General features: G+C 44.3%; 1 protein-coding gene across 1 annotated transcript in view; it reads right to left on the reverse strand.

The window, feature by feature from the left end:
- Window positions 1-11979: 11979 nt before the first annotated feature.
- Window positions 11980-25747, reverse strand: part of PSMF1 (proteasome inhibitor subunit 1) — a 42983-nt gene continuing 29215 nt past the window's right edge. The window contains exons 5-7 of the mRNA XM_063096983.1: window positions 15432-15485; window positions 14101-14259; window positions 11980-13558 (exon numbers count right to left, since the gene is read on the reverse strand). Of these exons, the coding sequence (XP_062953053.1) occupies window positions 13507-13558; window positions 14101-14259; window positions 15432-15485 (265 nt within the window). The 3' untranslated portion in view covers window positions 11980-13506. The remainder of the gene's footprint in view (window positions 13559-14100; window positions 14260-15431; window positions 15486-25747) is intronic.

A 25747-nucleotide genomic window follows, 5' to 3' on the forward strand; every position in this document is an offset into this window, starting at 1 on the left:
ATGTCTCTTGGGCCTGATCTATTTTGGTAGCAGAAAAAAATTTTTTTAAATGTTGAATATGTAAGCTCACTCTCCCCCACTTAGTAGTAAAGTGCAGCCCCAGTTTACCTGGGGAGAAATCAGACACATGCAGGTGGCCTGGACACACAGGCAATCAGAGGGCCACATTGATGGCCATTGGTTCTCTTTCTCTTGGGGAATGTTTCCAGGCTCCTTCCTGACTCTCTTTTAAACTCCTGACAAAGACAAGAAGTAGGCTCTAGGGGGCAAGGATATACAGGTGTTTGAGTACTGGGAGGAGGCATCATCCAATCCGAATGGCCCTAGAGGGCTTCGAGTACATGCCTTCTAGGCCACTGGTATGAAGATGCAAAAGGAGTCATTTCAGCGAGCCCCCTGCCTCCACTCAGGTCCTATTTACTTCGTATCAACTGGCCACATAGGCCATGGATCCTGTCTCTTGGGAGTGGGAGGGCAAGGTGAGTATGGGGTCTGTAGGCTTAGAGAGGCTCTGATTAGCTGTAACATGGGCCTTCAGTCCAGCAAGTTGAATATCTGGGCCATGTAATATCACAGTTCCTATGACAGATCAAATATCTGCTCCTGCTGGCAGGTTTTGCCAGGAACAAAAGGCTGGGGAAGGGTTGGAGGGGACAAGGGTTGTTTAGCTTGGCTTCTCAGGTTCTATTGTGCTATTGAAGGGGTGTGGTTTGAAAAGAACAAAGTCCCCAAATGGTGAAAGATTCACAAGTCCTGAGGTGTTGATTTCTTCCAGGCTCCAAGCAAGGAGTAGCTGCAGAAAAGAAAGTAGCATGAGCTAGTCTAGGTAAACTGCAGTAGAACTGGACATCCAAATTATGGCCTAAGGTTTTTCAAATCCATAATGATAATAAAAAAAATATCAATCCAAGTCATGTGGATTACTGTGATGGTGGAGGACTCATTTGGATACTAAACCTGTTGAGTGCATGCATCTGGGGCCACTGATTCATATCAATTGAAATGCAATGAATTGTATTTAGGGGCTAAATCCCTTAGAAGATTAAATCCTGGGAATCTCAGGTTTTTCTAAGCCAGAGAAGCCTGCTTTGCATTCTGATGTAGAAAATCCTTTAGAAAATGTGTATAATGGATCAAGGCAGTCATTACCTTGTCAATGAATTAAGAAAACTTGAGAAATACCAAAAACATTTCCCCAAGATTGCAGCTGAGATCTCCCAGCCGGTGAATCAGAAACACGTTTTAGGAATGAGTCCAGGGGAGGATGGAGGAGGGTGCTGAGAACTTTCTTTGCAGGTTTTTGGGGAAAGTGTGGAGTCGTCCCAGGGGGCCCTGTGGTTGCTGGAACTTGCCTTAACTCCAGCAACTTCCTCTCCCACCCACTATACTACTAGGGCCCCCAAAACTTGCTTTTCTTGGTGTAACAGAACAGATATCAATTTTGGAGTTGGTAAGACCAGGGTTTGAATCCAGGCTCTGTCATTTACTGGCTATGTGACCTTGGGCAAGTTACTCTACCTCTCTGAGTCTGGGTTTCTTTATCTGTGAAGTGGGATTAATGAAAGCTCTCCCTCAGGGAGGTGGTGCAGATGAGATAAGATAGAGACCTGCATGGTACAAAGTCCTTCCCCACCTCAATTGGGGATAGCTCAATTAGACCTAAAACCTGGGGGTTAACTCTTATGCCTTTCTCTCTCACTCCTCACATGCCACCCATCAGCAGATCTTGCCAGTTCTACCTTCAGAATCTGGCCACTGTCCAACCCTGGTTGCCACTGCCCAGTCCAGGTTGCTCACTGGTGTCCTGGCCTTCTCTCCCGCCCACCCTTATCCCCAGTTCATCCTTGACTTGGGAGCCAGAGGAAGCCTGTGAAAAGGGTAGTCAGGCCATGTTATTCTGCTCAAGATTCTCCTAGGGTTCCCGCTCCAGTCAAAAGCCAAAATTCTCACCACAGCCGGAGGCAGATTCATGGCAAGACTAGCAAAGCTTACATGTCCACGTCCCTCATTGCACAGGCACCTTCCAAGGCCCTAAATTGAATTTTGCATTTGTAACTTTATTTTTCTTAAGTATGGCCCCCTAAATTGCATAAGCTTCAGGTTCCCCCAAACCTGAGTTTATCCCTCAAAGGGGCCTACAAGGCCTTATGCAATCTGGCCCCTGTGCCTCTCTGGTCTCATCTCTCACCCCTTTCCCCTCCCTCACTCTGCTCCAGCCATACTCACCTTCTTGCCATTCCTCAACCTTGCCAGGCACACTCTTATCTCAGGGCCTCTGTTCTTGCTGTTTCCTCTGCCTGGAAGGCACTGCTCCTTAATACCTGCAAGTCCCACTCCTTTGCCTTCTTAGGGGCTTTATTCAAATATCACCTTCTCAATAACACCTTTGCTGACCACCCTATTTAAAATCATACCCCTTCCCCCAACCTCACTCCCTCTTCTCTTTTCTGTTTTATTTTTCTCTGGAGCACTACCTACCACCCAGCAGGCTGCGTCTTGCACTTATTGTCTATCCTGCCCACTTTCTCTTCCATTGGATTGCAAGCCCTACGAGAGCTGGCATTTTGGTCTAACTGGTTCATGCTGTACTCCTAGTGCTAGAAACAGTGTTTGACACATAGTAGGTGTTCACTGTTGAATGAATGAACAAAAAGTTTCCTATGCCTGCCAGCGTACGGGAGCCCCACAGTCCTTGTCCGGCCTCCTGGAGCCCCCTCTAGGGGTGCAAATCGGTCACCCAGAAGATCACATGCCCAGAAGTGTGGAAGGAGGTTACTTTGTCACTGGGCCCTGCAGCAAGAGCTTGGAAACTGATTTGCCTTCCTTTCCCTTGGCCATGGTATGGCTTTAACGTGGAAGAGTTAGAGGGGTCTCACTGATGAAGACCCCTTTCCCTGAGCTTTGTTAGGACACAGCCAGGTTCCAGCTAGACCTGGGAGACATTTGCTGGGTGTTTAGGAGACTAAGATATACCAGCCAGATTCTCCTTAAGTGTCCAGGCCTAGACCTTTGGAACCCCAGTGTCCATCATCACATCTGGAGTCTCCCAGCAGAAAATGCCTGCTGCCTGAGATTCTACCATTATCACTCCCTTCCCTGGGAATAAGCAATATCTTCCCTGGGAATATCTTTAAATTGTCCTCATGTGCACATGAGCATACACGCGTATACACTTGTACAGCTTTCTCTTGTCTGACCTAGCAAAGGAGCCAAGGACTCATACTTTTGTGAAGCAGCTTCAAGACAGGGCATCCTCTGGATGATTGATAACATTTCCTCTTTCTCCACCAGCCATAGGCGTTGCAGTTCCCAGTGTGCTAACCTCACAGCAAAAGTCAAGTTGGGGGAGGGTCCCAGGCGAGGCTGGTGTTTCTGTGTCCTTCCTGTTCCCCCTTCTCCCAAGGAGGGAGTTGTCAAGGAGCATTTCCACCCTGGCATCTCAGGAAGGGGACTGTGTGGTCCTGGGCTGGGAATTAGGCGAGTCAGGTTTTGCTGGTCACCCCTTCCCTGTGGGCCCTTGGATAAATCACAGCACCTCTCTGGTTTTCCAGAAGAAAATTTGAAACCTTCCCACTCTACTTTTTCTAGGGGCTGGGGGATCAGGAAACACAAGCAGAGGGCTTTCCTAAGGTGAGAGCATGGTACCCAGTGACTGGAGAGCTGTGAAGGGGCAGGAGGTGGGAAGGAAAGGAGGAAGTGTGAAAAAGCCACAGGAGGTGGATTCTGTACAAGGGTCTGTCAGGAGGAAAGTGGGGTGTCAGTGGCACTGACAAAGTCAAGAAGATGCCCTCCAGCTGCGCCTGTTGGTTTCTCCTGGAGAGCAGACTACCCTGATGTTTGCCAGGAGGTAGATTTCAGCTACGGGAAAGAGAAAAGCTTGCTGAGCTCTCACCTGGGTTGGAATGGTAGGGAGCTCGTTGTCAGTAGAGGTGTGTTAGCATTTACCGGTCAGGTGTTGTGTATTTTCAGATATGGAGCACAGTACAGTTGGGTAGGATTTAGCCAACAGGCTCCTCAAGCTTCTGAACTCCTCTTTTGAGGAAAGCCAATACCCCAATGGCCAGAGACTGGCTAAAGACAGTAACAACCCTGGCCCTGCTGTCTCTTCTTGTCTTTGGTCTCAAAACCTCCTTCCCCACATCATTCCTCTTCCTAGATCAGGTTATCCATGAGCCAATGGGTAGGGTCAGGACACCTGAGAGGTACAGAGGGGCACAGGACTACCACCTTTCTCTCCCCAGGTGGCCAAGTGCTTCTGAGCTTTCTCCCTACTCAAATCTCAGAGGGAAGGGGGCAGGGCCCCTTACAGAGGGGGTCCACTGATGATGGTCCTTCAGATAAGAGTGTAAGGGCACTGCCTCTATAGTCAGATTGCCTGGATACATGTTAGCTATATGTATTCATTCACTTGTTCATTTCATCATTCATTCATTCACACATAATCTGCATGCTTCCCTGGGCTAGGCACTGTGGGGATACACAGATCCTGCCCTTGAGTTGGTCACAGGCTGTCTAGCGAAAGAGGACAGTGTATCTGCTGCTGTGTTGGAGGATGCACAGTGGGCAGTGTGTGTCTGTGGGGGTGTGTGTGTGCAGAGGAGATACCTGATAGAGCTGGGGTTACGAAAAGCTTTTACGGAAGGGGGGATGTCTAATAGGAATCCTAAGCAATGAGACAGTATTCAGTGTGGGGTGAGTGGGGAGAATGGAAGGCACTCTGGGGAGAGAGGAACAGCATGAGCAGAGGCTCAGGCCTAAACAGCCCGGTCAGTGTGTGTTGGGGAGGGGGCAGGGGGAAGGGAGGTCTGCAGGTTCTGTGCTAAGGCATGCTGAAGGGCAGGGACCTCATAGTGGAGGCTTGTGATTCATCATCTGTAGAATGGGGACAACCACAGTACTTAAGTCATAGGGTAATAGCACATGGTAAGAGGTCACTGTCAGCCATTATGATTGCTTACAGATGTGTGTGGCAAGAACAATCTTATGATGTCAGATGCTTTGTAGGGGTAACCCTGGCACTGGGGAGGCCAGTCTGTGGGACTGTGGACTTCAGTACCCCCAGCCCCTCCTCTCAGAGCTCCTGCTGCAGCCAGAGGACATGACCTCAAGATCCATCTCAGCAGCCTGTCCCTACTTGGCCTCTGAGCCGCCAAGGTTGAGTTGGCGGCTACTGCTCTCCTGGACCTAGGGGAAGGTTAGGAGTGGAAGGATTTTCTGGGAGGAAAGTTGGCCCCAGGGGAGCAGAAAGGGCAGGGGAAGAAGGCAGCTGCCATGCCAAGCTTTTCCCAGGTGATGCCACATCTGGGCAGGTACTGACAGGGCCAAGGACATTCAGCAAAAGCCAGATGTTTCCCTCTCCCATCTCTTCCTATCCTCCTCTTTTTGGTTCCTGTGTCCACATCTCCTTTTTAAGCCACTCATGAGGGTTAGGTGCCCACAGGTGAGTTGCTACTACTGCTGACTCGCTTGCACCTGACAGCCACTTGACCTATCTCCTGAGAATCCCCCCCTCCCCCATCAAAGATTAAAGCAAGGGCCCAAGTGCAAATGCCTGCAGGGCTTGGCAGGTGACCTTAACAAAGCAGGTGGCTGTAGACAGCGGTGGCAGGATTAAAAGATTAAAGGGGGCGCCCGCTCTGGCTCTGGATGGCTGTTGCCCTTGGTGGATGGGCTCAGGGTCGCCAGAGCTCCTGATTTCTCAAGAGCAGCTGGACATCTGGATCTTTGTGTGAGTAAAATGGTGCTGAAAGGAATTATCCCTCTGCCTAAGAATTGTGGCTGAGAACAAATGAGTGTCCAATGAGATGCCACCTTCCAGAGCCAGACATCTGCACTCCTTCCCCTGCCCAGGGCTTACTAAATCTCTCCTGGAGATGGGGCGCCCTCAAGAAGGGGACTGGCCTCTGCCTCCCAGCTGGAGGCTTACTGAGCTGCAGGGACTGCAGACCACTTGAATGTTGCCCATTCTTTCTTTCAACAAAGATCTGAGCATCTGCTCTGTGCGAGGCTTTGGAGATACAGCTCTGAACACAGGAAAAATGTAAGGAGAGTACTCTCAAGGGGGCTTGAAATGTGTCTTCTGGAGCTCAGGGGTGTCTGTGAACATGGAGATGAGGTCTATTTTTGACCCAGAGAATTCCTGAGGTGGGTGGGAGGCCCATGGGAACAGCCCATGCTGGCTGGAAGGGACAGTAGTGTTGGAGATCAGGGAGAAGGAAGGGCACTCCCACATCCCCTCCCAGTGTTCTGAGGTCCTTGAACGTAGGTAGATGACCCTGGTGTTTCAGGGGTTCCAAGTGTTGATGTAGGGACGTGAGAGTAGGCTGGAAGCTGTGGGTGGCACAGGTGTCTCTGCAGCCCAGCATACTACCTCGAGGAGATGGGCTTGCAAGCCTCTGGTGGACTGGACAGAGACCCCCACTCCTCTCTTGAGGATCCAAGATGAAGCTCTTACCACTCCCCCAAAATTATGCATGCAGTCTACAGAAGACCCAGCATCCAAAAAAAAAAAAAAAAAGTAAACAAAAACCTATTATGAATTAGAGTAAGACCACCTCCTCTGACCGCCTCCATCATCATGGCCAGTGAAGGCTTCACTCCTCCCTTCCTCCTCCCCAGGCACTATGCTGAAGAAGCAAGAGCCCAGAGAGGTGATGAGACCTCCTGGAACTGGACTGAGTTGGAAAGTTCAAACTGGACTGGATTGAGCATGAAAACCAAAGTGATCACTTATTGGTCAGGCCCTAGATGTTGAGAGGACAAAAGAGATTTGAGAGAGGTCAGTTGGATAAAAAGAAAATACTTCATGTTTTTACATTGCAACGAACCAGTAACTCATCAAACACATTAAATCATCCAAATTTTAAACAACTGTATATAGTGTTCTCACTGTGCCAGGTCCTCTTCTATATCTTTACATCTACCAGCTCATTTAAGCCTCACAACAGTCCTGTAGAAGGGGTCCTATCATTACTTCCATTTTACAGATGAGGAAGCTTTGGCACAGGCAGGTTAAGTGACTTGCCAAAGGTCACACAGCTGGTAAATAGCAGAGTCAAGATTCAAATTTAATAACATGCCATCATGTATCTTATCAAATTTAATAAAATGCAGGCCAATTAGAGCATGTTTGTGGATGGATCTGGGCCCTAGGCTGTGGGGAGGTATTGGACTCAGGCCCATGGCTCACCTAGAATCATGGAACCTCACAGTTGGACAGGATCTCAGAGGGTCAAGTCCACCCTTATCTCTGTTTTACAGATGGGGAAAACCAAAAGGGACAGGACTTGCCCATGCGCACCATGGCGCAGGCCCCTGGCCCATCTCTCTCTTCATAGACTTTTCACTTGAATGTATGCTGTGGGAACCAAGAAGTCTAACAGATGAAATTACTCCTGTGATTCTGATCTGAAGGAGAGGGGCTGGCTGGTTAGCTTGCTTGGTTAGAGCAGTGTTATAACACCAAGGTCCATGGTTCAGATCCCTGCACAAGCCAACCGCCCCCCTCCCCCCCAAAAAAAGATGGAGAGAGGGCAAGTTTGTATTGGAGACCTAGGCCTGGGTTCCCCTCCTCCCGGGGATGCCTGCCTGTCCCCAGGAGTGAGTATCCTGGACTGGAGAGCAGCAGACACTGTTTGGCCTAATCTGGCCCAAATCCCATCTCCAGCAGCTTCTGGAAGTGTGGGCACTAACCAGGGTGCTGAACCTCTATGGTGTCTTCCTCTTTTTTTTTTTCGCAGCTGGCTGGTATGGGGATCTGAACCCTTGAACTTGGTGTTACAAGGCGGCACTCTAACCAACTGGGCTAACTGGCCAGCCCCTGGCATCTTCCTCTTAACATTCAGCCTAGCTGAGGGGAGAAGGAGGTGGAAGGCAAGGGGACACTCATATTTTTGTCACTCAGGGATCTTCATGACTATTTTGGGGCAGTGTTCAGTAGTTACATCTTGGAGTTGGAGCCAGGATTTTTGTGGCCTGCTTGGCCTTTGGAAAGTCACTCATTCAATGACCCTGGACTTGCTTTTTCACCTGTTCAATGGGGAAGAGTAGCTCCCATCCTGCTAAACTCAGAAGGCCGAGGTGAGCAGCACTTGGGGCCAGGTGACAGAACCCTGCACAGAGCCCAAGCCCATCTCTGTGGCCCAGAGAAGCCTCTCAGGAGCTCACCTTCACAAAGCAGCCTCTTGGGCCTGTTTCTTCCCCCATGGAATGGAGGTTGTGCTGGGCGATTTCAGATGCTGCTTCTCACCTGGATGCTCAGGACACTGGCTATAGGTGGAAGTGCTTGGAAACATAAGGCACACTTTGCAAACAGGGCTGATTTAGGAGTCTTAGATCATCCTGTACACAATCAGTCCTTTCTCACTTAAGTTCTGACTTGGTTTTCCAGCTTGTGGAATAAGTTTTGCCCAGGGACCCATGCTCCTCACCTGGAGAAGGTATGAAGTCTGGGTACAGCAGTTCTACTGGAAAGAGAATGGGCCTTAGAACCAAGCTGACCTGGGTTCCAATCATGGTTCTGCCACTCCTAGAGGGTGCGTCCAGCACCTCAACTAATGCTGCTAACAGTGTTTACCTTGGGGTTGTTAGGACTACCCCATGAGTTGGGAAGCCTAACAAACTGTAGGCACCAGATAAATGCTTGTTTCCTGCACTGGGGGCAGCCTGTTTCCTCTCCTCTCATCCTTGAACCCCACCTTTATCCACCCATATGACCTCAGTAATACTCACAGCTGGCACCCACTGAGCCCCAACTACCTGTTAATAAGACATTTGGTTGGACCCTGCAACAGTCCTGCAGTAGGAATGATGCTTATTTTGCAGATGAGAAAGGCTACATACTAGCAAAGGGAGCACTGGTAGTCACACCCACACTTGCCTGATTCTGAGACCTCAGTTTGGCCTCGAGCAAATTGCTGGCCTTTCCAAATCCTCTTTTTCTAGTCTAGAAAATGGGGATAATATCTTATTATGGTTGCTATAATATGAAGATATAATATATGCTATTTTACAAGGGTACCTATATATTTTTAAAAACATGTATGAAACACACTTGAGTGACCCACTGGAGGCAAAGGGATGGACTAGATACTGGGGGTAAAATCAGGAAACTTAAAATGAGAGGGTTCTTGCATGCACTAATCATAATGTGCCATCAACCAAGAAGATTGACTTAATTCTTTGTACATGATATCCAGGTGAAGGAAAAAAGACAAAGTTTGAGCTTCTCAAACTTTAATGTGCACACGAATCATGTGAAGAACTTGTTAAAATACAGATTCTCACTCAGTAAGTCTGGGGTGGGGCCTGAGATTCTGCATTTCTAACAAGTTCCCAGGTGATGCTGCTGCTGTGGGTGGTCTGAGTAGCAAGGATGTAGAAAGTCAGTTCTCAAACTTCAGTGATCATAAGAATCGTAAGAGGAACTTATGAAAGACGGATTTGAAGACCCTTCTCTAGAGATCTGAATTGGGGCCCAGGATGTACTGATGTGTATTTAGATCAAGCATTTCAGGGGATGATTGGGCTCAGGCAAGCAAGGCTGTGGTACCTGTCTATATCATGGCCCACAGCACAGACATAGACACAGGAGATTGGCTCACCAGACCTCTGTTCCAATGTGCCTTCCTGAATGGAGAGGTGCAAAAGGGAACAAGGACATTTCTCCAGGATCCCTTGCCCTATGGTTTGAGAGGTAATGTAGGTTCCAACAGTCGAGTGCATTCAACTGAGCCTTGAACTAGGAAGTGAGCTGAGTGGGGCTGAAGTGGCATTATGAAAGGCATCTACCTTTTGATACAGATCAAGGCAGTCTCTGTGTGGCTCTGGGGTTTCTAATCCCCAGATCATGGTAATGATGATGTGATCTGCTGCTTTTTGGACCCTAACCTTTTTGGTTAAAAAAGCTAAATTAGTTTCTGTTTATTGGAATTGAGCCCCAGGACTAACACTTCATCAGGCCCCTCCCAATCCCTGTCACACTGTGACTCTCACAACACTCACCTTATGTGGCTCATTGGAAGATGCCATTCACATGGTCATCCAGGGTCTTCTGTTAGTCTTCGCTATCAGCCTCACGTTCCTCTAGGCAGGAACTGGGCCTTCGACTTTGCAGCTCCCACTAGCACTGCCACTCGTGGGTGTCCAAACGTCCTGTCATTTGCTTTTTGCATTCTAGGCTGTGTTCTCAGTCACCTGGGCCTTGCAACCCTTAACTGCCTGCCGCCCTTCTGACCTACTCTCTGGGGCAGATTTAGGGTCAAGAACAGCAGAAGTGACTTGAGGTGTACCCTGTGGTATCCCAAGGGCAAACAAGGGCTGGGGACTTGGATGCCTGCGTTTGAGTCTCTCCTTTGGTACAAAAAGTTGATAGTAGCTTACAGGCAAGCAAGTTTTATGGAAGAGAAACTGGGGATGTGCATGTGGAAAATCTTTCCTTCGTGTCTTATTGGAGCTGCACCAAAGTAGATAAGATTAGGTGACAGAGAATATGAACTTCCCCACAGATTCTAATTTGCCTCCTGTGAAGAGAGGCATGGATCAGTAAAAGAATGTCATTAATAACAGTAGAAAGAAGGGCCACGAGGGAAGCTGGATTCCAAAGACTGAGGTTGTATGGGACCTGCAACCCATTTTGTAACTACAAGTCAACAGGTACTGACCATTCAGCACAGGAATACACTCTCCATTTTGAGCACAATATATTCTTGGAGTCAAGGTCTTAAGAGACTCATGACTTCACAGTGGAGGCTGACAGAAGCTCATGATTGAGTGTATCAGTGCAATGAGAACATAGCCAGCTCTAAGATTTGGGGAGGAGACAAGCCAAGGAAGAGGTGGAACATGGGGACTGCCATGCAGCCTAGAAATGGTATGCATGCTCTACAGTACTTCAGAACCAAAAGACAATGATTTAGAACCAGACCTATACTCTACTTGTAAAATCACTGGGTGACCAGTGAAATTTCAAACCAAACAAAAGGGATGCTGTGAATCTTACTAGATCTGAAAAGGTCATGGGAACTTCCTTAGAGATAGGACCTGTCCTGTATCACATCCAGCCCAGAAACATCCCCCCAAATCAAACCCAACTCCTCTGTAGCTCACCAGCTACAGTCATCCCAAGGTGGCTACTATCAAAGACATGGTCAGCTCCCCAAGGCTGACTGGCTCTGGTCTCTGCTTTGCTTGGCCTAGGTCAAAATTCTCCTTTTAAAAAAAAAAAAAATAGAGGGCAAAACCACAATGAGATACCACTTCACACTAACGAGGATAATCAAGATGAAGAGTAACAAGTGTTGGCGAAGACACGGATAAACTGGAACCCTCATACATCACTGGTGGGAATGTGAAATGGTGCACCTGCCATGGAAAACAGTCTGACAGTTCCTTAAAAAGTTAAACATAGTTACCATATGATCCAGCAATTCTGCCCATTGCTGTGTAACCAGATGAACTAAAAACCTCTATCCAGACAAAAACTTGTACACAATAGCAGCATTATTCATAATAGCCCCAAAGTGGAAACAAAGCAATTGTCCATAAACTGATAAATGGATAAACAAAATGTGATATATCCATAAAATGGATTATTTTTCAGTCATAATAAGGAATGAAGTACTGATACATGCTACAACATGAATCATGAAAACATTAAGTGACAGAAGCCAGACACAAAAGGCCACATATTGAGTGATTTCATTTATGAAAATTGTGCAGAAAATGCAAATCTTTAGAGAGAGAAGATAGACTAGTGGTTGCCTGGGGCAGGGAGGGGTAAATGGGGAGTGACTGCTAATGGGTATAAGGTTTTTTGGGGTGGTGGTGGTGGTGAAAATGTTCAGGGATTAGATATGGTGATGGATGCACAACACTGTGATTATACTACCACCCCCTGAATTGTATACTTTAAAAGGGTGAACTTTATGGGTATGTGAATTATATCTCAATAAAGCTGTTATTAGAAAAAAGAGGACCAGGTTATTAAGTGCTGATGTTTATTGTTAAGGCTCCAATTTTGGGGGTTCCACAAAACATACACCTGAAACATTCCTACTTGTTGCTGAATGATTACTCACGACTGGGAGGAAGGAAGTGGCTCAGACCAAAACAGGCACCAACAGCTTGACTAGGAAGTTCCTACAGGCCCCGGTCACTTCCCCACATAACATCTGAGACATTGTCTACGTTCCTCAATGTCCTTGATGCAAAGAGACCCACACAAAAAATGGCCGATTCTACAGATGAATCACTAAATTTTCTGTTTTCAGAAAACAGAATTATGTATATGACTATCTTTTTGATCTTTGCTACTAGAAAATCTAAGTGTGCTCACCACTGCCCACATCAGTCAGGCATGAGGCTGAAAAGGATCTGGAAAACACCAAAGGTCAGGTGGGCCTGGATAAGACACAGGCTTCCAGAGGCTGGGGCTCCCTTCTCTTCCTGAAGTTCAACAGCATACTCAGATGGAGCTCATGCTCCTGTGCACTGGTCTGGGCCCCAAGGGGGACAAGAAACACAGAGTAACAGAGTCGGTAGGTAAGTACCACATAAAGCTCTGAACCCTCATTCTTTTCCTTTTGCTGCAGTTTTTAGGGGTTACCATACACAGAAAGAGACATCAGAATGTTTTAGAGCAGGGAAGACACCTCCAATTTCACAGGAGGGCACAAGGCCCTAAGAGGTGAAGAGACTTACTTAGGGTCACTCAGTAAGTTAGTGGCTAAAATGAGATTAGCCTTCAGGTCTGGTCTGTTCATTCCTTTGCTTATAGGTCACTGCTGCTCAGGCACAGACGGACTCAGAGGACTGACCCAGAACAGGAACGACTGGAGGATTCTGCAATCATCAGAATGACACAGTCTTTCCACAACTGCCAGCCCTTGTGAAAGTCATCCTTGTAGCCTATGGGATTTCCAGTCACTCCTTTCCATTCATGCATCAGACTGGGACCCATATTAGTGATGTCAGGAGCAACAGCAATGTATGAAAATAAGGTGCCTGAGAGGCAAGAATGGGCCCTGGGTAGGAAAGAGTCATTTAATTTAGCCCTACCAAAACTCAAACTCTAAAGTCTTATAACTGGGATGAGCTGTGTATTAACGTAGAAAGAAAGTGGGAGACTGGCAACATGAATTTTATATTGACATTTGGTTCTTAATAATAACATCCAAAATGCGTTCTGTTCTTATAGTGCTGCAACTGGAACTGCATTGGGCCGAGGGTATATGTTGCCGGAATCTCCTTTGGGAGAAGTTAGTAGGCAGAAGCTGGTGGTGACAGAGGCACACTGATTTCTCTTAGGGATCTAAATGCAGCCAGATGGAGAGCTGCAGCAGGTGCCCTGACTCTGATAAAGGGCAGGGAGGCAATCCCAGCCAGCTTGCAAACACATGGGCAGAGTCCCTGGCCCCCCAACCTGCAAGAACATGGTTGCTGATGGGGCCAGCGGTGGTGGCTCCGGGAGAGCAGAGGGAAGGCTGGGATGTTACATTCTTGAGGCCTTCACAGGTACATGTCATCGTAGCCCGGTGGGGGGAGATGGTCTGGGTTAGGTCTGGAATGGAAAGAAGGGCTGGTGAGTTGAAGTGATGGAGGGGCCAGGGCCACACAGGTAGTCCTGACCCTGCACTGAGGGAGCCTGTCTTCCAGAATGATGTGGTGGTCGTGGAGTTTAAGAGGTTGCGCTCTAGAGCTAGACAGCTTGGGATTGAATCCTGATTCTCCCACCTGGGATAAGTTTCCTGATCTTTCAGGGCCTGCATTTTTCTGCACCTATAAAATGTGGAAAGTACTATCTACCCAAAACTGTTGATATCAGCATCGCCTGAGTTTCTGACACTTATTTACAGTAAGTGTTAGTTCCTTCTCTTCCTCTGAGTCCTCCTCAGAGGGGAACTGGGGGAAGGAAAGCAATGAGCGATGGGGAGATCTTGGAAGGCTCCAGAGAGCAGGAACCTGAGGGAGGCTGCACTCTCTTGGCAGCAGCAGGTAAAAGCAGTGGCAACTCTGCACCTGGTGTCAGACACCTGTTTGCTGCAACACTGAGCTGTGCAGCCATCAGGTCCTACTTCTCAGCATAGCTGAGTGAATACCTACCCAGATGGGCTAGTGCCAATGGGTCCAAAGGGGTCGAAGCGAGCTCCTGGGGGCACAGCTCCTGGAGGAAGCCGGTTTGGGAGCCCTGAGGATGGGTCAATACGTGCTCTTGGGAAGCCAGATCTCAGAGGATCCACAATCATGCCACCTCTCCGACACCTGAGGCAGGAAGGAAAGATGGGTCAGCAGGTATGGTAGGGATTGCCCTTGGAAAAGAGGTAAGGGAGGCGAGAATGGACTAAGAATGACTGGGACATTAATTCTGGATGGTCCAAGCAGACACGTGGGTGGCTGCCTGAGAGCCAGCAGGAAGTGGGCAAGAACACAGAGTACGCAAAGAGCACACCTTAGTGTTGAGTACTTTTGCTTCTGGAGGGCTTGGTTCTGTATGGTACTTGCAGAACTGTAGAGCTCCCCAAGCCTGCAAAGTTGAGCTCCCTGCCATGTCCTACACCCAAGGGGGCTAATTTGACCAAGAACAGGAGCCAGAACTTGCCAGGGTCAATGCAGAACTGTCACATGGCTTTGCAGGGCACTGCTTTAGGTCTAAGAACTAATAATAACATTGAGACAATTTGTGATGCCAGTTTTTTCCCTTAAGGGCCTTAGGGAAATTTCTGACTGACTGTGGGTTGCTCAAGTCTGGCTCCTGACAGTAGCTGTCCCTCACCGAGTTCCACAGATCTGACCTTGTGCTCAGACTAGAATGAATGAGCTGATCTTCCCCAAATTTTGAGGTCACTGTTCAAACTGTATTGCAGACTTGTGTGATTTCCCCACTGTCTAAAAATGAGATGCTAAAGTTGAGGTCACTTTGCAGCAGAGGTTAAAATCTAATCTGAATCCTTCAGAGAAGACAGTGCATAGGTAAGGCTGTAATAACTTTGCTGGGTGCATGACAAGAACCACAGAAAGTCTAATGGGGCTCACAGACTTACTTTATCAAGTGAAGTAAACTCAGTAGCCCTGAGCTGCCCTAAGGTCTGTGGCCCACCGTATGATCTTCAATCTGCACCTGATAAATCCTTGTGGGATCCTTCCATCCAAGGGAAGGCTGCTGTCCTCCTCCAGGGTGGCGGGGGAGCAGGAAACAACAGAGGATCTGCCTGCTGGGCTTGCTCAGCTCCTCCCCAACACTCAGAGCTCTCCTGCACTGCTCTGGGTATGGCAGAGCAGAATAAGTGGCGATGAATTCTCAGCCTCTCAGCAACTACTGCCTCCTTCACTCCAAAGGAAGACATTGACAAAAAGCTCTAAAATCAGAAGATGAGCTGGGGCTGAAAAGCCACAAGAGCAAGTTATGTTGCTGCCACCTCCCCAGCAGTACTCACCCAAAGGGGTCTAAGTCTTCTCCCCCGACAGCAAACGGGCCCAGGGGATCACGCCTGAAACAAACAAGGGACAATTACCATAAGTCCCAGAGCAGCCAGGCGCCTAGGCTCCCAGGGGCCCAAACCTGATGCCAGTGGGGTCACAAATGCACTCCCAGGTATAGGGGCCAGGGGAAAGCCCTGCATCAGACCATAACATGCGGTATATTTCAGTGTTCCTTGGGACAAATTAACACATACCACAATGGCAATTACATAAAAAGGGCTGAAAGCAAAGCTAAAATCATGGAAGATCCCAATTCTGTATAAAGATAAAAATATTAACAGTGGTAACCTCCAGATAAATTTTATTTTATCCGTACCTTTCTCAAGTTCCTAAACTTTGCATAAAAAACCAAGATCTTTTTATATCAGAAAAATATTATTCTAAAAACCCCCCTCAAATCCGAGAGCTAAGATTTAAAAGCTTCCAAGGTAGAGTGAGATAGATACATGGAGTCACGTGCAGCTAGAACACTGCTTCTCCACCTTTTCTCATTATGACCCCTGCATGCAATGTCAGTACCATAGTTACATAGTGTGTATCTATTTACACACTGTAGCCTGCTGGAGGGCCACAAACTGCTGTAATCTCTACCCTCTCACCCTCCACCCCCAAGAACCAATTTTTGCCTTCATGGAGAATGGATGAGCTAGAAGGAGCATAAATGGCTGCATGCTTCGTGGAGAACAATTCTATATTCTTTCTCTTATATACACACAAAATACAATCTATCTTTCAAAAGTTTTATATATCTTCATATTTTTTGATCTAGTAATTTTATGTCTAGGTATCTACCTTAAAGAAAGAATACAGAATTCAAATTAAAATATATCCACGAACACAGGAAAACTGGAATTAGCCTAAATGAGAACCAGTTAGGCACATCATGATATATCCCTAAATTCAGCCACAGAAACAGTTTTCTTAGATGTTTCTAAAGTGATGTATAAAAATGCTCAGGCTAAAGTGTTAAGTGTGAGGGGAAATGAGATTATCAGTAGCCTATGGAAATTGACTGTGAAAAATATATGTGTTTGTGTGTGGGGTGTATATGTATAAATAAAACTAGAAGGAAGCATACTGAAAGCATAAACAGTGACAGTTACTCCTCGGTGGTGAGTTTCTTCTTTATACTTTCCTGTCTTTTCTATAAAGGATATGGATATGGATATAATAAAACAAGAAAGATTTAGTATTTTAAAAAGTTTACTTTGGAATCTGTTTAGAACCTTGGCAAGCAATACAAGCCTGGCAGTTCTGGGGCACGGGCGGGTTCCTGTCAGAACTCAGGAAAGCCTTATAAACAGCAGCTGACCTAAGCTTACAGCTAAGAAGCCATTAAATAGACAACTGGGAAAAAACCCAGAAGTAGGTGCTTCTCCAGTCAATTTCACCTAATGGACTGGAAAAGATATTGCAATTTAGGTGGACAAGGTCAGATTTCCAAGGGAAGAATTTTTTCCTGACCTAGGTTATTATTCCCAAGCCATGGTTCACAGAGACAGTAGCCAAAGTTTCTGGTGGCCTCCAACATCCTTCCTCACTGGAGATAGAACAGGTGGTGCAAGAGGGCAGCAAGCACCTTACCTATCTTCATGAAGTGCCCCCTAAAGAGCAGCAAATGTCTGATGCTCTGTAGGGGTTTCTAGGGCCTGTTAAAATGCCTGCGAGTAAAGAGCCTTGTTGCTCCTGAAATATGCAGTCATCTCTATTTTTCCCTCTGGACCACAGAGTACGGGGAGGGGAGAAGAAATAGAGAACAAAGAAGGCTGGAAAGGCAGCTGCAAGCCGACCCCAAAAATTCGTGCAGTCAAAATTGTCACATATTCAGTAGGCTCACACTCAACAGTCTCACTGCAACACATGCACACTTCTGTGAGCTCATTATGTCCACACTTAGAAGCCATTTAAAATAAATAGTTCATGGGTCTGTCTTCCACCCCAAAGCCCCCTTGGCCAACTTTCAGTCCTGGATGTGCTGAATAAGGCTCTAGGGATCTAAATAAGTCATTTTTGTACATGGCCTCTGAACTCAAGTCCCTATTACTTCATCTGGTAATCAACTGGGGGAAAGAGTGACCCAATCTAACCCTATTTTTCTTAAACAGCATGGCTGGCCCACTAGGCTGTTAGAGGCCCCTCGAAGGGACTGAAGGGTGATCTTGAACACACATGATTTCCTTGTGTGCTCCCTTTTTCTCTTACACAAAAACAACATGCTCCCTTTGGGCACACAAATTCAACGGATGCCCTCCTAATGGCTGAAGTGGCCTGGTGAGCTAGAAAGGCCTCACGATTGGGGATTGGAAGATGTGATCTAAACTTTGGGTTTGGGATTTTCTAGCTGCTTGGTAGGGTCCTGTCACAAAACCTCTGCACCACACTAACACATAAAATCTAAGTAAGTAGTGACACTCTCAGGGTCTGCCATGATGGTGAAACATAGTATTGGATGTGAACAGATTTGTTGACAGGAAAGGCCTGGAAGAAAAGAGTAACAGCAGGCACTGCTATTTACTGAGAGCGTGCTTTATGTCAGATGCTATGCTAAATTTAGCGGGGTTTTTTTTGTTTTTTGTTTTTTTAATTTAGTTTTTAAAAGACTGATTTTTTTAAAATTTAATTTTCTGAATTGGCAATGCCTTCATCAGTTTCAAAATTCATAAGTTAAAAAGGATACGCAGGTGCATAATCTTAGACTAGAGGTGTTTTGGAATTCAGAATTTTTCCTGTTTTAAAAAGATCACCTGAGTACACCAACATATTTTGTGTAACACTCCCCAAAAGTACTCTGTAACCAATACCCTAATATTTCGGCAAAATGAGTGCATATTTACACTTAAGTGGGATAAATGAATATATAAGGAGCTTCATGCCAATTAGATTTTGCCACCAAAAGTTTTGGCGCTAAGCTTATGAAACAAACATTTGGCTTTTAGAGCTCTTTTAATTATAGAATTTTAGACAAGAGAGTGGGGACCTGTTGTCTTCCCATAGACAACTAATGATACCAGTTTCTTATGTGTTCTCCAAAGATACTCTGCATATATGAGCAAATATGTATCCTCCCTTTTTTCTTTTTGATGGCTGGCTGGTAAGGGGATCTGAACCCCTGACCTTGGTGTTATCTGCACCAGGCTCCAACTGAAGTGAGCTAACCAGACAGTCCTCCCCTATTCTTTTAACACCTGGATGTGCTGAGCTCCTTATATACGTTATCTTATTTCATCTTTGCAGCAGTCCTCTGAGTAGCTATGATTATTATCCCTATTTTACAGATGAGGTAACTGAGACTCAGAGAAGTAAGGTTTCTTGTACAAGCCCACATAGATTAGTAAATGGAAAAGACAGGATTCACACAAGGCCTGCCCAGCTTCAAAACCCATGTTCTTTTGGGGCTGGCGGGTTAGCTCAATTAGTTAGAGCATGGTGCCAATAACACCAATGTCCAGGGTTTGATCTCTGTGCAAAAAAAAAAAAAAAACCACAAAAAAAGACCATGCTCTTTTAATTGGTGTGTTGAGACCATTTATCTTTAATGTGATTATTGTTAGATTTAGATTTATCGTTTTATTATTGGTTTTCCAATTGTTCCCTCTGTTTTTTGTTCTTCTGTTTCCTTTCTTATTTATTATGTTAATTTATTGTGTTTTTGACTACATCTCTTTGTATAGTTTTTTTTAGGGATTGCTCAAGAGATGACAATATACATACTTAATTTTTATCATCCATTCAGAAACGATATTTTACCATTTCAGGTAGAATGTAGACACCTTACCAGCTCATACAGGTCCCTCTATTCTCTCTTCTTTAAGTTATGGTTGTCATGTATTACATCTACATACACTGAAAACCACAGCAGACAATGTCATCATTTTTGCTTTCAACTATAAAACATACAAGGGTACTTCAAAAAGTTCATGGAAAAATAGAATTAAAAGATAACACGAATCTTTCCATGAACTTTTTGAAGTATCTTCACATTTTAAAGAACTCAAGAGGGGTTATATTTACTCAGATATTTATCATTTGTAATGCTTTTCCTTTACATTTGATGTTCCAAGTTTCCATCTGGTATCATTTCCTTCCTGAGTGAAGAACTTCAGTTTGCTATTCCTTTTGAGATGATCTGTACACAGTCCTCAAACAGCTACTCCATGCATTCTGTATGGCTGCACTGAATGGGAAAGTCAGGATGGAGTGTGCTTACTCCAGAATCATGATCTCTTAACCAGTGTACAACACCAATATGGCTGCCTTCAACACAGCTGCTGGTCTGCACCTGTGGTTGATCGCTGGGTGTGAACACAACACTGTATCTGCACACCAGGTTTCTCCAGGAGAGCCAGCTGTGGTTTCATGGAGCAACCAGCAGCAACAATCTATTTTCAGAACCTAATCCCTAATTCCACAGCACTGTTTGAACCACCTAGGCCAGTGTTGCTCTAACTGTAATGTGCACATGAATCAAGGGGGATCTTGACAAAATGCATGTTCTAATTCAGAAGATCAAGGGTGGAACCTGAGATTCTGCATTTTTCACATGATCTCAGGTGACCTGACATTGCTGGCCTAGGACTACAAATGGCTAGGCTATTTCCCAGTCAGGGTAGAAGTTCAGACACAGAATTTTGGCAGACTGGGTTTATTTACCTTGTTCTGCCAAGTGTGGAAAGTTGGGATTGGGAAAGTATAGATGCTAATAACTGGAAACAAGAGTGTGTGTCCATACACAAGCATAGCACTGCTGGTCACAGAGTGCTAAGCAAACAGGGCAATAATCCTTTCCTTCTCCTCACTGTGAGGATAGCCTCTGAGTTCAAAGGTGAAGCAGGGACTGAGGAGGACTGAGAAATATACTGCTTTTAATCTAAGTAATCAAAGATTTTTAAAAGAAAAAGAGAAAAAAAGATATGCACTGTGGAGGATATCAACATTAATAAAGCAAATGTATTCCACAGGGCCTAACTTCAAGGCCACAACCCTGTAGTTTAGGGAATAGCCTAACCTTTTAGTATTGCACATAGAAATGCTAAGCTTGGTTGAAACAGAAAACCTTCTCAGGACCAAGTCTCTGTTGTACATAAGAAAATTGTAACACAGCAAAAATGCTTGCTCTGCAGTCATCCTTGCTGCAGCTAAACCTTATGCTGGGAAAATACTTGAGCTAAAGGCTTCAAGGTTGTTGGTTAGGGGATGTTCCTCACCTTGCTGTTAGCTGTTTCTTTGAGTTTCTTAGGGAACTAAGTGTTGCCATGACAATTATCTTACTGTTCTTTTTGTAACCACCTGTGTTCCTTTTCTGTAACTTTCTTGCCTGGACAATAAACACTGAGAGAAAACACTAATTCAGGGTTATTTCCTAGGATTTCTTCTCGTTGAAATCTTTTCCTGGGAATTAACCCTTTTGGGCCTCTCACTGCTCTGGAGAAATTGGCTTTGAGTAATCCTTTTCATCTCCATCACCCTGGGAGAGGTGACAGTGCATAAATTATTTTAACATATTGTTTAAATATAAAACATTATAAAGCAATCAGAAAAGAAAAATGTCACCCATAATTTGACTAACACAATGATTATTTTTGCTATTCTTTTCTAATTTTCTTTCATAAGCATGTTTTTAATTATAATAACATGATAAATATAATTTTGTATCCCAATGTTTTCTTCCATGTAGGTCCTGCATTTCTCAAGTTGTATTTACTACTAACATTTTTAATGGCCAAGTAATATTCATTCAAGTGAAGCAAATTTTCTTTTCTTTTCTTTTTACTTCTCAATATACATTGTAATTGATTTTCATGCCCCTTTACCCATTCCTCTCTACCCCCTCTCCGCCCCCCATCATATCTGTTCACTTGACTTAAATAGTTCAAGGAGTTTTTGTGGTTATCCTATCTTCTCCCCCCGCCATTTGTTTGTGTGTTTATTTATTTATTTTTAGCTCCCACAAATAAGTGAGAACATGTGGTATTTCTCTTTCTGTGCCTGACTTGTTTCACTTAATATAATATTCTCTAAGTCCATCCATGTTGTTGCAAACAGTAGTATTTCATTCTCTTTTTTTTTTCTTCCATGTAGGTCCTGCATTTCTCAAGTTGTCTTCACTACTAACATTTTTAATGGCCAAGTAATATTCGTTCAAGTGAAGCAAATTTAAAAAATTTAACCTTACTGTCTACTGCAGGTATTAATATTGCTTCTGGTGTGTTCATGCACGTTTGTGTGTGTGTGTATGTGTGTGTAACTATAAATAAAGCTGTAATTAATAACTTTCAAGCACATGTTTTTTTCTATGATAGAAATGGATAAATGTTGGGTGGACAGTTAGTTTAATTGGTTAGAGGGTGGTGTTATAACACCAAGGTCGAGGGTTCAGATCTCTGTACCAACCAGCCACCAAAAAAAAAAAAAAAACAGAAAGAAAGAAATTGATAATTGTTATCCTCCACCTGTCCCATCATTGTATGATGGGAACATTGGGAGCAAATAACTTGTTTTTGGTCAACACATAGAAAGGTGTTATGCTCGGGAGCGTCCGATGCACCTAATTTAGATGATGAGACCTGGGTCCTTCAAGCCAATGAGAATTAGAAAAGATTTTGGAATGAGTTGATGCAGTAATGGGATGAAACTCTTGGGAGCCTTGGGGAGGGGAGATGTATTTTGTATTTGAGAGGCCAGAGGACAGACTGTGCTAGGTAGAATTTGGCTTGCTCTCAAGAATCCACACCCCTAACCCCCAGAACCTGTGAATGTGATGAGAAAGAACTCTTGTGATTGTTTCATTATACGGTACAGTTGACCTCAAAATGGGAAGAGTATTACCTGTGGTCTAATCTAATGACAGGAGCCCTTAAAAAACAGAGAACTTTCTCTGGCTGGTGGCAGAAGAGGGAGGCAGAAGGGGAGATTCAAAGCATGAGAAGGACTTGACAAACCATTCCTGGCTTTGAAGATGGAGGCGACAAGAGAAGAAATGTGGGAGGCCTTAAGGAGCTGAGAGAGAAGAATGGGGATGACAGTCCTACAACCACATGGAACTGAACTCTGCCAAGGACCTGAATGAACATAGAAGAAAATTGTTTCCCTGAGCCTCTAGAAAGGAATGTAGCCCTGCTGAGACTTTGGCTTTGGCCTTATGATACCCTGAGCAGAATCCAGCCTATACACACTCCTTACCTAAAGAACTATGAGATAATAAATGGGTGTAGTTTTAAGCCACTAGGCTTGTGGCAATTTGCTATGCAGCAATAGAAAATTAATACACATATGCTGCAAATAGCTTCCCCAGTGTATCTGCCTTATAATTTGTGTTTGGTTAGCTTACAAATATTATGCGGGTGATTTTTTCTAAGTTATTTAAAAGAAAAATGAGACTAACTCCAGCAATGGCAAGGATGGGAAAATGACATTGAAATATGGTAGGAATGCCAATTAATACAACTGTTCAGGAGGGCAACTGGGCAATATGTATCAAAATCTTTAAAAATAGGCTTAGTCCTTAATATAGTAATTCTACAGGAATGTATGCTAAGGAAATATTCAGAAATGTGCTCCAAGTTGCATGAGAAGTATGTCCACTGAAGCTTTATCTACAGTAGCCCCAAATTAGAAATGACTTAGGCTGGAAAAAAACAAACAAAAAAACCCAACTTGCCTCATTCTTAATTTTTCTTTCCTTCATTAAGCCAACCCATCAGCAAGCCCTGTCAGGTATACTTCTAAATACACCCAGATCCACCTATCTAGTCTACCACCATCTACCATCTACCACCACTATTTCTTGCCTGGATGCCTATGTTAGCTTCATCCCTAGTCTTGCTGTTTCTAATCTTATCCCTCTATAATCCATCTCCATAAAGAAGCCAGAAGGATTTTTTTTTAAAGTAAACAATATGAAGTCCTTTCCTTGTTATACCTGCCCAGTGGCTTCCCACTGCTCCTGATCTTGGCCCCAAGGCTCTACAAGCACTGGCCTGTGCTAACCCCACAGTGTAATCTCCCATCTCTCTACCCCACTGGTGTACTGTGCTGTAGCCATACTAACTTTCTTGGAACAATCCAAGCCAAGATTGTCTCTTTTGAAATGATTGTTGATACATGTGTCAAGAGGAGGAGATACTAAAGGCTGGGAATCCTGCTCAAATGCTTATTAGTTGTACTGCTTAAGTTAATTAACCTTTCTGTGTCTCAGTTTTCTTTTCTTTAAAATGGGGATAACAACAGCACCTACCTCATTCTCTTATTATGAGGAAAAAGAGATTATGTTTTACTTATATTTTATACTTAATGTAACTGCTTGGCACACAGTAAGGGCTCAATAAATATTAACCATGTTAGTGACAGAATTTAACTGAGATTCTTTGAGAGAAAAAAAATAAGCAGTTAAAGGGATCCCAACCAGATCACTTTTCGATATATTTTGATGGCTCCTGTCACCCCAGCATCAAATCTTGCTCCTTAGCACATCCTGCCCCTTGTGATTTGGCCCTCAAATTCACCTTTTCTCCCTTTACATGTCAGCAAGACTGAAATATACTCTCCCCACCCCTCCGCCAAGATGATTTCACAGCCCCATTGGTACCCATTGTTCCCTTGGCCATAAAAGCCGATTACCCCCAATACCATGGAATTTTTATTGATCCTTTAAAATTTAGCTCATCAGGCATTATCTCTGTGAAGCCTTTCCTTCTTTTCTGTCCCACTCAATCCTTCAGATGAATCACACCTTCTCTGTGCTTCAGTAGATCGCAGACATACTTCTGCCATTGGTTGGTTTTTTTTGCAGCTGGCTGGTATGTCATTGTTTTTAAGACTTATGATTTGGAATGAAAAGGGCAATTAGCCCAAATCGATTATGCATTCCTTGAAGGTTGGCTCCACACTTTGTCATGAATTCCCAGTGCACAGTACAGTGCTTGACACATGATGGACACTTAGACTGACTTGGGGATAAGAAAAAGCAAAGGCTTTAGAGTTAGACTCAAGTTCAAATTCTGGCTTCACCATTAACAGCTGTGTGACCTAGGACAAGTCATGAAATCTCCAAACCCTAGCTTTCTCTTTTGTAAAATACAGACAATAGTATCCATGTCACAGGGTTATTATATGGATTAAATGAGAATGTTTACAAAAGTATAGTGCCTGACGCGTAATAAAGAGTTCAGTAAGTGTTATTAAATACTCTATTATTATTATAACACAACTACTGCTTCTTACTGGTTGTGATGAAGTTACTTACTATACATGAACCACAGTCTCCTTACCTGTAAAATAGGGATAGCCCTGACCAATCTCGTGGGTTTGTTGCGGGGATTAAGTAGGAGCCCATGGATGAAATGCCCAGCATGTTGTCTGGGACAGGTGACACTCAATAAACAGTAGCTATATAAATATTACTGAACTAACTTTGCTATCCATGAAAAAAAAAAAAAAACCCAAAGGAATTATATTTAGCTCCAAGAGGAAATGAATGAGGGCAAATTTTAAGAATAAGGGATAATAGTATTTACAAGTAACGAAAAATGAGAACTAAATTATTAAAGTGGCATAAGTAGAGGATATTCTTTTCAAATATGGTGCTGGATCAACTGACTACCAATATGGAAAAATATAAGTCCATCTCACACCACACATAATAATTCTAAATGAATTATAGATCTATATATAAAAGGCAAAACACGAAAGCTTCTAGAAGAAAATATATGAGAATTTCTCCACAACCCTGGGGTAAGGCAAAGATTTTTCAAACAAATTTAAAAAAAAAAGCACCATACATAAAGGAAACACACTGATAAGCTAAATCACATAAAAATTAACAATGTTTTAATTAAAAAACACTATTAACAAAGTAAAAAGGCAAGCTACAAAAGGAAGAAAGATATTTGTAATACATACAAGTATACTTCAAAAAGTTCATGGAAATATTTGTATCATCTTTTAATTCTATTTTTCCAGAAACTTTTTGAAGTACCCTTGTATATTTGACAAAAGACTTAAATCCAGAAGATATAAAAAATACCTACAAGTCATAAAAAGATAACCTAATAGAAAAATGGACGGGAGATTGGAATCGACTCTTCACAAAAGAGGAAACCCAAATGGCTAGTAAACCTCGAAAAAAAAAAAAAAAGATTCAAACTGTGGTCCACAGACCTCTAGATCATGAGGTCGAAACTATTTTATCTTAGGAGTTATTTGCTTTTTTCACTGCATTGATATTTGCACACATGATGCAACAGCAATGGTGGGTAACACAGCTGATGCCCTA

This window comes from Cynocephalus volans, chromosome 1 (genome assembly GCF_027409185.1).
Source record: "Cynocephalus volans isolate mCynVol1 chromosome 1, mCynVol1.pri, whole genome shotgun sequence".
NCBI classification, from domain to species: Eukaryota; Metazoa; Chordata; class Mammalia; order Dermoptera; family Cynocephalidae; genus Cynocephalus; species Cynocephalus volans.